Source organism: Eleutherodactylus coqui, chromosome 3 (genome assembly GCF_035609145.1).
Source record: "Eleutherodactylus coqui strain aEleCoq1 chromosome 3, aEleCoq1.hap1, whole genome shotgun sequence".
Lineage (NCBI taxonomy): Eukaryota > Metazoa > Chordata > Amphibia > Anura > Eleutherodactylidae > Eleutherodactylus > Eleutherodactylus coqui.
In genome coordinates, this window is record NC_089839.1 from 50,875,349 (window position 1) to 50,890,005 (window position 14,657).

Here is a 14,657-nt window from a genome sequence, read left to right on the forward strand (position 1 = left end):
AGATAACTACATTGCTTGGGTCATATCTTCAGTTATTCAGGTCATACATGTTATTAATAGTAAGTGCAGATTGGTGAAACCTGCTTAAAGGGGGAGTCAAACTAAAAACAAAACTAAGTGGCCATGCTATAAAATAAGCCATACTCTCTTCTTACCCCAGGAAACACTACAGTGGGCCTTGCAATGATGCTGGTCTCTTTTTATAGTGGGAGTCACATGACTGCCAGGAGAACTGGTGGTGACGCAGCACTTTATATCATATGATATTGGTTTCTGTGCCTACTGAGGCTAAATCTAGTTTTTGGAGTGCGGGAGGAAACATACAAACAAGGGGAGCACTCCTATATAAGCTCCATGCAGATGATGTTCTTGTTGGGGGCTTGATCTCAGGACCCCAGCGCTGCAAGGGCGATGTTCTAATGTTAATCATTAGGCCATCAGGCTGCTTTTCAGCTGTTTATAAAATATATAATACAAGAACAATTTAAATAGCTCAACCCAACAAGTGGTTTCTGCAAGTTAAAAACACGTCACTTGTAATGCCTACTGCGGTCTCAGAATTATTCCACCCCTTTATGCCAAGCATCTTTAGTACTTACCTCATCATTTGCGGTTATGACCTTCTGCATATTTGATGCATAGCAAGATACCAGCTTCTTGCAGCGTGCTTGAGAAATTTTTGCCCATTCCCCATGGGCAATGGCCTCCAGTTCACTACTAGTCTTGAGTTTGCATACTGCAACGGCCTTCTTCAAATCACACTATAGATTTACTAATTGGGTTCAAGTTAAGCAAATGTGATGACCACTCCAGAATCTTCCAGGACTTCTTCTGAAACAAAGCCTTGGGGGACTTTGAGGTATGTTTGGGATCATTGTCCTGTTGGGAGGTACGAGGACACCCAAGCTTCAGCTTCTTCACAGAAGACATGATGTATTCTCATAGGATTTCCTGATACATAATTGTATCCATCTTGCTCTTCACGCACTAGAGATTTCAATGTCCAAGGAAGCACAGCCGTCCCAGGGCATCAACTAGCCACCGCCATGCTTCACTGTAGGCGGGGTGTCCTTTTCAGTGTATGCGTCATTCCTCCTACAGACATACCACCGATCCATAGGCCCGAAAACTTCAGTTTTGTTTCACAGAAACAAACAAAGAAAAACTTCTGTAGCTTATTTATATGGTTTTGAGCACATTGGAGACAATTTTTCTTGCACCCCTCTACTGACCCAAAAGCGCATCTTGGAATTCGGGCTTGAAGACCTTCAGTGTTAGTATACACCCTACTGAGCAAAAGGGAACCTCAGTGCCTGCTGTCAACAAGTCTTGCTGCTCATCTCTTGCAATAACGCGAGGGTTCTTGACCACTGACCTCCCCAGGAATCTGGTGGGAGCTTGTGACAGTTTCCCCTTTCTACCACACCCAGTAGTGTAGTAAGTGTTCCTGGGAACTGATTCCAACTGCATCTTTAGGAATATTCAGTGACTGTCATCTTTACGTATTATTTTCCTGTTTGTACAAGGCAATGATCTCTTAACTATTTGGACCACTCTTGGCTAAGGGCCCTCCTATACGGGACGACAGGTCGTCCAAGCCATAATCATTCCGGGGGTTTTAAACAGAGAATAGCATCGCCCAGTGAATGGAGGCCGAGTGGGCCGGGGATCGTTCTAGTCCGCCTCTATTTACAACAGGCAGCGCTCCATAATCGAATGAGGGTCTGTTTACACAGGCCAATCCGTCATTTAGTTTCTCATTTATTGGTCAGTGTAAATGGATACTCGCCTGTTCAGATTCCCGCTGGATGCAGGAATCTTAATGATTTAAGCCTGCGTAAAAAGGCCCTCAGCCATATTTCTAGCAATCAAATGTTTTTGGAAAGAGCTGAAAGTTTGTAAATTTGGCAAATAAACCCATTTTCTAATAGGGGTTAAATAATTTTGATTGCTTCATAAGAGTTGCTCACTTCCCCATAAAGATGCATGCTGAGCTGCCAGAATTATGCATGTTTTATTTCCAAGGGTAGAGAGACAAAATGATGGTGGTTTATCTCCTGGGGATCCTCCTTTCGGCAGACATCTGCTGTAAGAGTAAAGGCCCATGTACACACAAAGATCATCTTTCAAACGATGAAAGATTAAAAGTTTTTGCGATCTTTTTGAACAAAGTGTTAATGAACACTAATGTCCATTAACACTTTACCATCTTCATTTGCATGTAAACGGGCCTCCACCAGCTGTTTGCACACACTGGGTGTGTGATTAGTCATACGCTGGGCTCTGCAAACAGCTGCATTTTTCTGGGGGCTACCAGCAGAATACAATGCAATCTCCCAAATCCTGCAAAGAGCACAGCATGCGGTCTCTTGAGATACTTTCTCTCTACAGCTGAAGGATGGATTTTACATTCACCTTAAAATAATTTTTCAGACCAAAAGCGCATGATGGCCGCGTTTACACGCAACGATTGCTTATTTTTGGTTGTTTGAACGAATTTTGAGCAATAATCGTTACGTATAAATGGGCCTTTAAGTACAGTCAAGAGGCCCTGACACTTTAGATTGTTACAGGCATCAACACTAATTAATGCTTATGGTTTGCTTAAAGGGAAGGTCTGATCACAAATATCCCCTTTAGGCCGACTTCACACAAGCATAAGTGTATTTATGCGATGGGTGTTTTGCGTATTTGTGTTTTACTATATTTACGCATGCGTTCTCTGCCTATTTGCATGTGCAAATTTTGAATGCAAAATACACTGTGTAAATGCATGTGTGTGAGTAAGCCCCTAGGGTGCATCCACATGGGTCGGCGCAATTAGTGTTTGAGAAACACTCCTCGTGGTACATACAATTTACATGGAAATTGAGCAATTTCCCCCTACAATGGCTGCTCCTGGGGTTACATAGCATTACATGCAGACAGGGAGTCCACCAGAGTCATTGAATATTAGTGACTACGTTCTGGCTCAGGGGATACCCTTTGTGTCATATATACACCATAATATATTCTTATGGGAAGCCCCCTTTATGTATGGAGGCTGTACACCAGTAGATCAGTATACAAACCATTACTGAATGACTTGTGCGTGACTCCAACTATGAAGCCAAGGAGCATGTCCTCATAAGCTGGAGCTTACGTTGACTTCCGAAAAGTCATTTCCAAACTTTGTAAGTAGGTCATTTACTAGTTAGAAGGAAAGCTTCTTATGATTACAAAGAATGTAATCTTTTGGCTAAAAAGTGTTTATGTAATGGTTGAAAGATTTTCAACTCTGGTGTCCAAACAAAACTTGCCGGGGGGATATTAAAGAAAAAAAGCATGATAGAATAAAAGATGAATTGCAGTTTAAATATCAATTTTAGATTTAAAGATAAAGCCGCACCATCCATACAAGAAATATCCTACGCATGATATCAGAGCTACAAGCAGATATTACATTTAATGTAGTGACACAATGCAAAGCACTACATTGTATTCAGCGTTCATCTGAGAATTGCAAAAGTGAGGTAAGTAAGGCCTCATGTCCGCAGGCAAAATTGAATTGAGGAATCCGTGCAGATGATCCCCAGTTCAAAATGCCCATAGACATTCACTGGGCATCCACAGGTAATTAAATACCTGCAGATGTCATTTTTTTCCCAGCTTGCTCCAAAAACATTTACCACTGTAAATCAAGTTTAATGTGGCTGCCACTAGGGGTCTCCCTTCCTGCCCCTCTCAAATGCACTGCCTGTTAAGTACTGAGCTGCATTCCCTAAACTTACAGGCCGACAGATGTGCAATCTCTGCATCTCCTGATGTTTGTGTACATTATATTGGGATAACTAACCATTTAGCCAGATCTTCTGTTTTCCCAAGACAATCGTAGAAGATAAGCATTCAAAGGGATGGGCATTCAGATAAAGCTTCCCTGCTGACTGAACTAGAGACAGTGCAATGCAGCATGGAAAGTGAGGGAAAGGAAATGCATGACAATGAACTACTGGCAGGATGCTAGGCTTGCGATACACTCCCTGCCTGAAAGTAGATTCCAAATAGCAGGGCAGCAGAAAAATAGGGAAGACCATCTGAAAATTAAAACTTAAAAAGGGGCAAAGAGCAGCAAGTAAGTAACTGGCTATATTTAAAAAAAAACGTGTTGAAAACTCAGGTACTCTTTAAAAAGGGGGTTATTAGGGAAATCCAGCTGTGACAACAAAGAAAAAGCTTGAATCCTGCACCTTGATGCAATAAAATTAAAATGTATTTCTTTAATCAAATCTTAAAAACATAGTTGCTGGCATAATGTCCCAAGACATAGGCCTACGCATTTCAAGCAAAAACTGATTACTCATGGCAACAGTCAAAAAAAAAGCTTTAAAACCAAAATAAGCTAATCGTTGATTAATTGGCACAGGGCCCAGTTTTAATCAATCAGACATTGGCTCCCACACACAATTCCTTATTAAGAGGTTCTTTCAATATAAGTACATTAAATCTTGCCTTTAATTTATGCAAAATGGGAACCTCGTATTCAATTTTAATATCCAGAAGGCTTCTCAGCAAAGCACCATTTTATGCCAGTTGCCACCCTTAGCCGGTCCATATACTTGCTTTAGCACAAAATCCAAAAGCTAGCGATAGTAACCCTGTGCACTTGTATAAAGTCCTAGCTGCACCAGAGATGTCCGTGTGGGCATTAGCCACAATGTCTAAACTATTTTGTGATTCGTCACTTGAACTTCACTTTAGAAACTTGACAAGTCAGAGGTTTTTACCAGTGCCGAGACCCCCACCGATTGCTGAAACAAGGCCTACAGCTCTCATTCCATTGCTGTGCTCTTCTGCTCTCTTCGCTTCTTGTCCGCTCCTCTTAGCAGCTTTAGACAGACGTGTCAAGATCTATAGACGACATCTATGCATCTGTTTTTAGCTGCCAAGAGGAGCCGGCAAGCAACAAAAACAGCTGAAGGGGCACAGCGCTGTAGCTCCCTCATTTTGACGATCAGTGGGGTCTCAGCAGCAGGACCTCCACTGCTCCAAACGTTTTGACGTGTGAGAAGGTTGTAAGAAGTTACTCTTCCTACAGGTACACATTACGTCTCCCCAGTCCTGGTCTCTGGAACCCCAGTGCGCTGCCACTACATACAAGACGTCTTACCTCGATCTCCCTTTCTGGGTTAAGATTATGATCCCACAGTATGACTTTCCGGTCCTTCCCGCCTCCCGTGAGCAGCATGCCGTTCCTCATTTGGCACAGTGTAAATACGCTGCCATCATGAGCTTTGATTTGTTTGCTGATTTGGTAGACACCTGAAAAGAGACATTGTGAAGATATGATCGTGTATTACTCTACACATCAGTCAAATTAAGGTGCATCATGGGAAATTTTACCGAAGACTCAGAGGCACAATTTTGCGTAAAACCGATCAGAAGCTTTGCCTTTTCGAATATGCACTGCAATTGTATTCAACACGCACTGTATTACAAGAGTGCCAGGGAGAAGGAGACCATGTTTTTCTAGTCTTCTAAAACCCCTTTAAGTCTACAGGAGAAGGAAAACCTATTTGTAGGATCTAGGCATGCTTATACGGTGTGTGGCTTACATGTTGCACACAGCTTTCCATCACTAGTCTACACAGAAAGTGGGGCGAACCACATCAGGTACAACTTAATAAAGCTCAGTAGTTGTATCCTATATGCCTCAATTGGGGTTCACCAAGTGGAGGAACACTGACCCCCTTACACTAAAAGTCTGTGCTGGCATACCGCAGAGCATACTGATGGATACGCCCCAAAAGGAAGCAGATACTGCCTGACCAAAGACGCCAATGTGTGGACACGGTTCAGCCTCTTTGGTCTCATCAGCACAGATCTGGTTTCCGATTAGTTATGTGAAACCTATTTTATGCCTGTTAAGAATCTGGTTACCCATTTTCCAAGGAGCATTGTGTGACGTCTCCTTAAAAGGGTCTCCCTTGCGATGTGATGCTTACAGGCTGCTGTAGCCAATAAGAGTTCAGTACCCGAGCACTGAGCCTTGTCATTTGCTGCAGCAGCCTGTGATGTGCTGTACAAAGGCTGCTGCAGCCTGTAAGCAATCACTGGGTATGGAGAACGGAGCAATGGCATGGAAGATGCAGGGAGCAAGGAGAGGTGAATATATGATAGTTTATTATTTTGTGGCATAGGGAACAGCCCTAAAAAAAAAACAAAAAAAAAACAAACAAAAACAACATACATCTCAGACAATACTTTTAAGCATGGTACTAAACATAGCCAATCAGAACCTTACTCTGTTTTTGTGCTGTCTCTCTCATCACACATTTGTCCACACAAGGGCCTTTCTGGTTTGAGCACAAGAGCACAGAACTACTGAGGCTTATTTAAGGCTTGCACCAGAAAATTGGTGTAGAGAAGCTTCACGTTGTGGTGCATACCATACATTTACTGTAGTTTTTGTGAATCTAGTGTAAATTATAGCAGAAATCTACATAAACTTGTAGCTGGCACAGATTTCGCATTTGGTGCATAGGTGACCCGAGGATGTGTCAAATATACCAAGGATGCACCTCTTAAGACATATGGTGCACTTAGACCAGAGCACAAGACACCTGTCTAAATAGGTCTGCCTTATTGACTTACAGTTACAGTAAGTGGCAGCTTAGCTCTCCCTCCTCCAGACAGAAGGAAACTGTTTGCATACTTTCCCCATAAAGCGTTGCTTGAGATCTCTCCACCTCCTTGATGGGTCTCCCGTAGGAGGGTTGACATCCCAGTGAAGACAAGATCAAAGTAACACCAAGAGCTGGGAATCAATAGAGCTCCCGCCTAATGACATTTTCCAGTATAATTTTATTCCTAGCCCAGCATTTCCTTACTGCCACAACTTGCTGACGTTTAGCTGCAGGCAGAGAATATATATTTTTATGATTTATCCTTTGCGGTTTGACTTGGTAGCAGTAACTGGGAGGCTCTAATTACTTGGGTGACATTTCCTGGGTGATTCATCTAATTAATCTACAGCAGGTAATGTGTAAACTGGTGCTTCAAGCTATAGCTCCTACTTTATTCTCCAGATTACTGTATATACACACCTCTAACCATTATACTGTATATTACAGGTGACCTGTTTCTACTTCTTCAGAACGTCTCCAATATTTGCACCACTGGGTGTTATCAGACATAGAAGATCATCTCGTTGGAGAATAATTCTTAAGTAACCAGGCAGCTGCCCTGGTACCAATCTTGGCAGGTAACAAGGTATTTACATTGTTCTTCCTCTTTACAAGTCACTGGTCAGACCACGCATGGAATATTGTGGACAGTTTGGGGCACCAGTACTCAAGGACGACATATCAGAGCTTGAGGGGGTAAAAAGGCGGGCAACTAAAGTAATAAATGGAATGGGCGGACTACAATACCCAGAAAGGTTATCAAAATTGGGATTAGTTGAGAAAAAAAAATTAAAAGGACAGCTGAGGGGCGACATAATAACTATGTATAAATATATCAGGGGGGACAATACAGAGATCTCTCCCATCATCTGTTTATACCCAGGACTGTGATTTTAATATGTCTAGAGGAAAGAAGGTTTCTATACAGAGGGGGTTCTTTACTGTAAGAGCAGTGAGACTATGGAACGCTCTGCTTCAGGATGTGGCGATTGCGAACTCGATAAGAGTGTAGGAGGGGTCTGGACGTCTTTCTTGAATGATACAATATTATGTTATAATCACTACCAGAAGGGTCGATAATCATGGGATTATTCCAATTGCCAGATTGGAGTCAGGAAGGAATTTTTCCCCTTAAGCTGAGAGGATTGGCTTCTAACTTTTTTTTGCCTTCCTCTTGATCAATATTGTGGGGGGGGGAGGTGGGGGGGGCTGAACAGGATGGACATTTTTTTGGCTTTACATGCTAGGTTACATTTCCTTTGTATTGACAATAGTAACTCAAGATGCCCCCCTTTTCTTGGCATCATCAGTTATGTATGGTTGATGTGAGAGAATCCAGCCTATTCTTATGGTCTGAACAGTGGGATGATGATTGTGTCAAAAAGCTTATACAAGTGAGTAAAGATGCCAAACCACAGACCCCATGTTTCCTGGTGCTGAACTACTCCATGTGCAAGTGGTCAGATCCCCAACCATCACAGAAGAAATGAAGTATTACACAGTTCTGATCAATAAGACTGCTTGTGTAATATCCCATTTAGGCGGGATGAGTCTCGTCTAAACGACTGCATGAGCGCCAACGTCACTGGTAAGGAGTGTTTAAACCGGCAGAGAACACTGCTGGATTGTGGGCTTCTCGCTCAGCGCTTCACCTTGGGTTCTCTCACAATGACAACTTCATTTCATATTGAATATACCATGACAATAGGCCAATCACCACAGAAAGGCTGCATATGCTAGACAAGCCCTTCAAAATGGGGTTGTCCCTGCAATATATTGGGTACAACCATATACATTAAAAATCTGCACAAACCCAAGAGTGGCCATACAATAATTACTAACGCGGCCCCACAAGAGCTGCCCCCCCCCCCCAATCGCTGCAGAATACACAGATCCATTACGTGAACTCCACATCTAACCCATAACGGAGACAAACAACTTTCTCCTTTCCCTTCTTTTTGTGTGCGACTTCAGATGTGCTTGTGTTAATTTCCGGAGTCTTGAAACAATGGATTTGTGTGGTGTGTGCCATGTCTTGATTAAATTAGTATTAAACTGAAATCCCAGCAGATTTGGGAAGAAATGCAGAACCTCGGGGATGGGTTTTACTGTGTTATGATTTGAGGGAATGAACAGCAGAACAGGAAGCGCTGGCATGCAGAGAATTCTTCTGGAACTGACTAACGTTCCTCTGTGCCCTGAGCATCTGCACTCACAAGGCAGGATCTGGGTTGTTTATCACATGGCTCTGGTGGCCAAACCCGGATGACAAAATGTTCTTGAGGAAAGGAGAAGACGAGTTAATTTAGCGCAATTAACGGAGAAAGGGATTGATCGCTTCAAATCCTAAAAAATATGATTACTACGATGTGATTATGGAACCTCGCAGCGAGGGGACATTGTGAAAAGCTCTGTAATACTTCTTAAGCCTTCACATTGCGCTGTGCTGTGTAATGGTTATGTCTGCAGCCGGGTGGTCCATTATTCTATTACCAGGAAGTTACATTGATTTTCAACGTCCTTATTTTGCCATGTTTTTAACCCTTTAGGGATCGGTCTATTATTGCCATGCAGGACTGAGTGATCTTTTTATTTTCCCACTGCCATAGGTGAACAGGGACTACTTGTTTTTTGCAGTGTGAGCAGTTATTGCCACGGTTTTGGCACCATTACTTGCGTACGGTGGACGTAGCACTATGCAATACTACAGTTAGATCTTAAATTGCTGTGTTCTAACAGTACGTCCTTGTGTGCCAAGTGCTTAAAAGTCATTCTTCATCCGGTCCAGCAACAGATTACATTGTCATATACTATACAAGTAAAGCTGCCCAGAAGAGATGGATTCCATCAGTTCCACTAGGATCGGAAAACAATCTGCTCTTTATGGGGTACTCAAGGACATTTCCAAAGAGATGTCCAGTTGGACAATCCCTGTTAGACCCTACTGTTTCCTCTGAGATAAGTGGTACCAGAGATGGTTGTTGATTGCTCAGCTCAGTCTGATTTATGGAATTAGCTTGTATCCCCACAGCGACTTATTCCATGCAGTGTCTTGTGATGAGACTGGGTTGCAAATCCTCATATTAGAACACGGATGCTAAAAAGTAAAATCAAACCGTGATCATGTGCATAACCGCGGTTTAAAATACTATGATGGAAGCAAAAAAAAAATGCATATAATTTCCGATTATAAAAACAATGATTACGTCATACACACACAATGTGCAATTTCACCCAAAACTGTCCAAATCCTGTCCTAGACGAGCGCTGCAATGCAGTCTGTTCCAACACTGGTTATATAGGAACCATAGGGTTTTAGGGTAATTCACAAAATTTGACAGCTGTAGGAATAGTTTGCATCCAATTTCAAACCGTAATTTCTCTTTCTGTGCTGCAGAGCAGTTGTCTCTGAAAAACGCCCTTTGGTTAAAAATGATAAATTTAACTTTACTGTTGCATTTCCTGTTAAAATGTCATATTTTTGTTAACTTTTAAACCATTTCACGTTATTTGCTAAACTTGAACTGTATTAGGCCCCCTGTCCATGGCCATAGCGGAATATCGCTAGCGATATTCCGCAGCGGGGGTGAGGGGGGAGACCTGGGAGTTCTCTGTGGTGAGCCTATCTGACAGATAGGCTTACCGCGGAGAATCGAGGCATGCCACTATTTGAGTCCTGCGAGCGGAGAATCGCTACGATTCTCCGCTCGTGGACAGGGGGCTGTGCTTTCCATGGCAACGCTATGGAAAGCGTGCACCGGAGTTACCAGCGGCCGGATTATTGCCGCGGGTAACGCAATACAAGAACACCCGTGGACAGGCAGCCTTAAGGTAAAAAAAACTGAAAAAAAAAAAACTCTTGTTCAGTACTGTATGTTCATATAGTGGAGATGCTGCAAACTTTCCATTGCAGAACTGTGAAAAACCTGCACAATTTTATAGTAAATCCTGTTATTTGTATAGCGCCAACTCATTCCGAAGCTCTTTCAAAGCTGGGTACTCATTTTAACAACCTCATGAGGATGGAAGGAAGGCTAAGTCAACCTTGAGCCAGCTACCTTAACCATGCGGGGAGTGAACCCGCAACCTTCAGGTCGTGAGCCAGAGCTTAGGACTGCATTTATGCTGTCTTAGCACTTTGGGCCACACGAGACTCTAAGATTAAAAAATATATATATATATATATATATATATATATATATATATATATATATATATTCCACTGTGAACAGGATATGAACCTGTGCGGGGAAACCCCATTGGTTCTCCAGCTATTGGAGACCTAACTTCAAGTTGCAGAGAGTAGTTCCATATGCAACAAGTTGCAAGCCGCTGCTTTTCTGTATACTTGTAAGGTGTAAATAATTATGTGTTCACCTACTTTGCATTTTAAATGTGTAAAATAGAGCTCCATGGACCGTAATCCTAAAAATACTATACTTTTCTCTATATCCACCTACTCAATTCTGCTCCGTCGTCAATGTGGTAACACAACAAAAGTCCAAAAGGGGAGTAGACATTTTCCCGCATCTCTCATCGGGCGAAGTGTTTGCATGCAGAGTGTTCTTCAGCGTGTGCCAGGCATATTAATGATATTAGGAGCGGGGAATACACCTAATGACTCAGTCATATAAATCACTACAAATAATTACCTGAGCTTCCAGAACAATTATTGAGAGACATTTAGCTGGATGCCAAGCAGGGATTTAGAAGTAATTAAAAGTGTTAGGAGTGGTAGAAGGAAAAGCCAAAAACATTCAGGATAACCTTTACAATATCACCACACCCTTATATTAGCACTATTTAAGATTATGGAAATCTAATGCGTGTCTTTGTCAATTTAACCACCCTGGTGGCAGAACGGATCCTGCAGCAGCAGAGGTGTGCACGTACTTGTTGGCCAAGAACTATAGTCACACGTGGCAGAAACCTCTGCAACTGAAGATCTGCTCCATGTATCTGAATGGGGTTGTTCCTGCAAGATGGGTAGGAATTTCTGCAAATTCCATGCAGATGAACAAACGTGCCCTATAAGGTTGCAGCCTCTGATTTGCCACCGCAGTCACCTGATTTCCGGCGGACGTCCACGTGGGAGCTTTTTTTTTAATTTTTCACGGGCCCAGCCATTATTTTTTTTTTCTTTTTTTTAGTGACAACCCCTTTAAAGACTAGTGGCAGATGACTAGCTACAAGTTGTGCCGGAGGAACTCAGGCAGCACATAGGCACCTATCTGTGCGCTGTGCTATATAGTGTACAAAGACCCTGCACATTGGAAGTAAATGCCATGAACTCTACACACGGACCATCAGTCTGTGTGAAAAATCACTTGTGCATGCGCTATAATGGGCTGTGAGAGGTCTGTGAAGTTAGACGGCCTGAAAATACAACTTTGTGCCTTTAGCCCAAGAGTAGAATGGTGAAGCTTACCTTTCACTCCTTTGCCAGCCGTTGATTCGACAGGAGTTTTGCTCCATATTAACATGACTCCACCAGAATCTCCAGCAAGTACATCTCCATTGGCTAAAAAGGCTAAGCACTGTACAAACTTTGGTTTCTCATATTTCTGTAAAAGAATATTGAAAAATGTAAATGGACCATTGTTAGGTCTAGAGGGTAAAAAACAAAAAAAAAAAAAAAGATGGTCACAGCAATCGCGTCATTGCCATAGCAACGGCGTGGCATCCTCTAAACTGTGTATGTGTGCCAGCTGGCACATCAGTAGAAAAGGAGAAGACTGTAGAGAGGTACACTAGGGTCACTGGCCAGGCACCGGGTCGAACTCCGCTGTGGAAATCCCGCATGTGGAGTCCAACCCCACCCGTGTGCAGGCAGCCTTACTTTGTGCCCTTTCTTCCAGTTTCACCCAGATCAGCTTGTTCTCGTGACCTAAGATCTTGGCATCCCTCCTGTCACAACCCGGTGCACTCACGCACGTCATGCTGCCCTGATTGTCCAGTGCTGCTCAAGTGGCTAACCAGAGCAGCATGTAATGTCTTAAACTACCAATGCACTAGAAGGACTCGGATAGTCTGAAAAATGCTGCAACGGCCATCTGGCAATAAGGACCTAGTAACTGGCTGATCTGAGGGACGACACCAATATTACTCCACTTCCTATCCCAGGACAGGTTTTAGCCAGGGACCATAAGGTTACTTTAAACCTTTCCAACTTTCTCACCATACAGACTGAAATGCAATACCAAATACTGTAATTCACCTTGCACTGCGTGTCTGAAAGCCTTCCCTCACTCCATACCCCATCCTGAGAAGGACAATTGATTGTAAGACGTACAAAACCACCATAAAAAATATTTTCCTACCCCAAAAATCCCCTGTTTTCTTGCCAGCGAGTTTCCACTCCAGGTCCAGAAGAATATGTGAGACTTCCCGCAGGTGACTATTGTGTTGGCATCAGTTGGATGGAATTCTACAGCCAGGACCACCTCATTTGTAGTCTGTCAAGACAAAAAGAGAGAAGTCTAAACCAACATGTTATTCCACAGGTAACGATCAGAGTTATGCAGCATGTAATAAACATGCACTGCTCACCGAGTATTGTCCATTTCCAGACTTTCCAACATGCATGCGCCTTACCACCCCAACTGAGGGCGCACAGGTAGGACGACTATGAATAAATGTTGCTTTAACTTTTGAGGCCCTCTGTTCTAGCTTATGAGTTTTTCAAGAGTCAGAAGGGAAGAGTGGGTGCGGAGGCCAATGGCTGGGAAGAGCACAAAATAAATTAACCCCATAGTGACAGGCCAGTTTTAAGTTCATATAACCAATTTTTCAATTTTTTTAATCCTATTCCTAGAGCCATAACTTTAATTTTTCTAGCAACATTGCTGTATGAGGGCTTGCTTTTTGCAAAGTTTTTTAATATCATTTTAGGATGCATATAATTGTATTGTATATTTTTTGCGGGTCAGAGTGGGAAAAAAAATTCAGAACAAGGTTCTTGGGGTCAGCACGATTCTGACTATACCAAGTTTATAAGCTCTTGGGTTTTTTTTTTTTCCACCATTATCTTTTTAAGTTTTTTTTTTTTTTGCTGCAACATTTCAAGGGCCATAACGTTTTCATTTTGCCATCGACGCAGGTCTATGAGAACTTGTTTCTAACAAAATGAGGTCTAGTCTTCATTTATCCTGTTTTTGGGAAAATATTCACTCATGTTTTTTCTAGAGGCATGATTAACAAAATCTGTCGTTTAAGCAGGGCCTCATCCATCAGCCTTTTACATTGCATGGTCACATTGACCGTGGCAGGGATCAAAGGTTTCTCTGGTCCCCACTGTTCTAGCAGGTGCTGAGCAGTCAGACAGCCCAGTTCCCGATTCCTATTGACACGGCACTCCCATTAAAAGGCCTTGCATTACAATCAAGTCCATTAATGACTGCTGTCGAAAGGTGTATGGGCTGTCATTAAGGAGTTAATTACTAATTGATCAGATGTCTTCCGATTCCAGCACACCCACGTCAGTGGAAAAAAAATTGCTGCAGTTTTTACGCACTGTTCACATTAATCAAGGCAGCCAATCACTGCAGGATTCAAATCAGCGATGAATGGGCCATACTGGATTTTGGCAATTCCCAACTGAGTATTATTTACCTTGATATTTTATGCCATTCCCAGCCACTTTTGACTCTTTGATACCCGACTGTAGCTTCAAGGGGTTTTTCAAGCAAAATTTGTGCTACAGAAACACCATTTCTTGAAAACAGCAAAATGCTTGGAAATCCTAGTGAGCTTAAAGGGGTTCTGTCGTTAAAAACAAAAAATTATATACTTACCTATTGCTGCCCAGATAGCCTGCTTACCTCTTCTTTCACTGTCCCAGCTTCTCCTGGAACTTCTATTACTTGGTGTCACGTGACCTGCAGCTACCCGATTTAGCTGCATCCGGTGATGTAGCGTACATTGAGCTACATTCTTCTTCCTGAAGGGCAATGTACGCATACGTCACTAGTGACGTAGCGCTCATTGCACTGGCTG

The 14,657-nt window shown here is 42.6% G+C and overlaps 1 protein-coding gene across 3 annotated transcripts in view; it reads right to left on the reverse strand.

Moving 5' to 3' along the window:
• Positions 1–14,657, reverse strand: part of EML4 (EMAP like 4) — a 157,429-nt gene that overhangs the window by 18,688 nt on the left and 124,084 nt on the right. For all 3 annotated transcript variants that reach the window (XM_066595575.1, XM_066595577.1, XM_066595576.1), the window contains exons 13-15: positions 12,983–13,117; positions 12,091–12,226; positions 5,147–5,298 (exon numbers count right to left, since the gene is read on the reverse strand). In XM_066595575.1, coding sequence (XP_066451672.1) covers positions 5,147–5,298; positions 12,091–12,226; positions 12,983–13,117 — 423 coding nt within the window. The remainder of the gene's footprint in view (positions 1–5,146; positions 5,299–12,090; positions 12,227–12,982; positions 13,118–14,657) is intronic.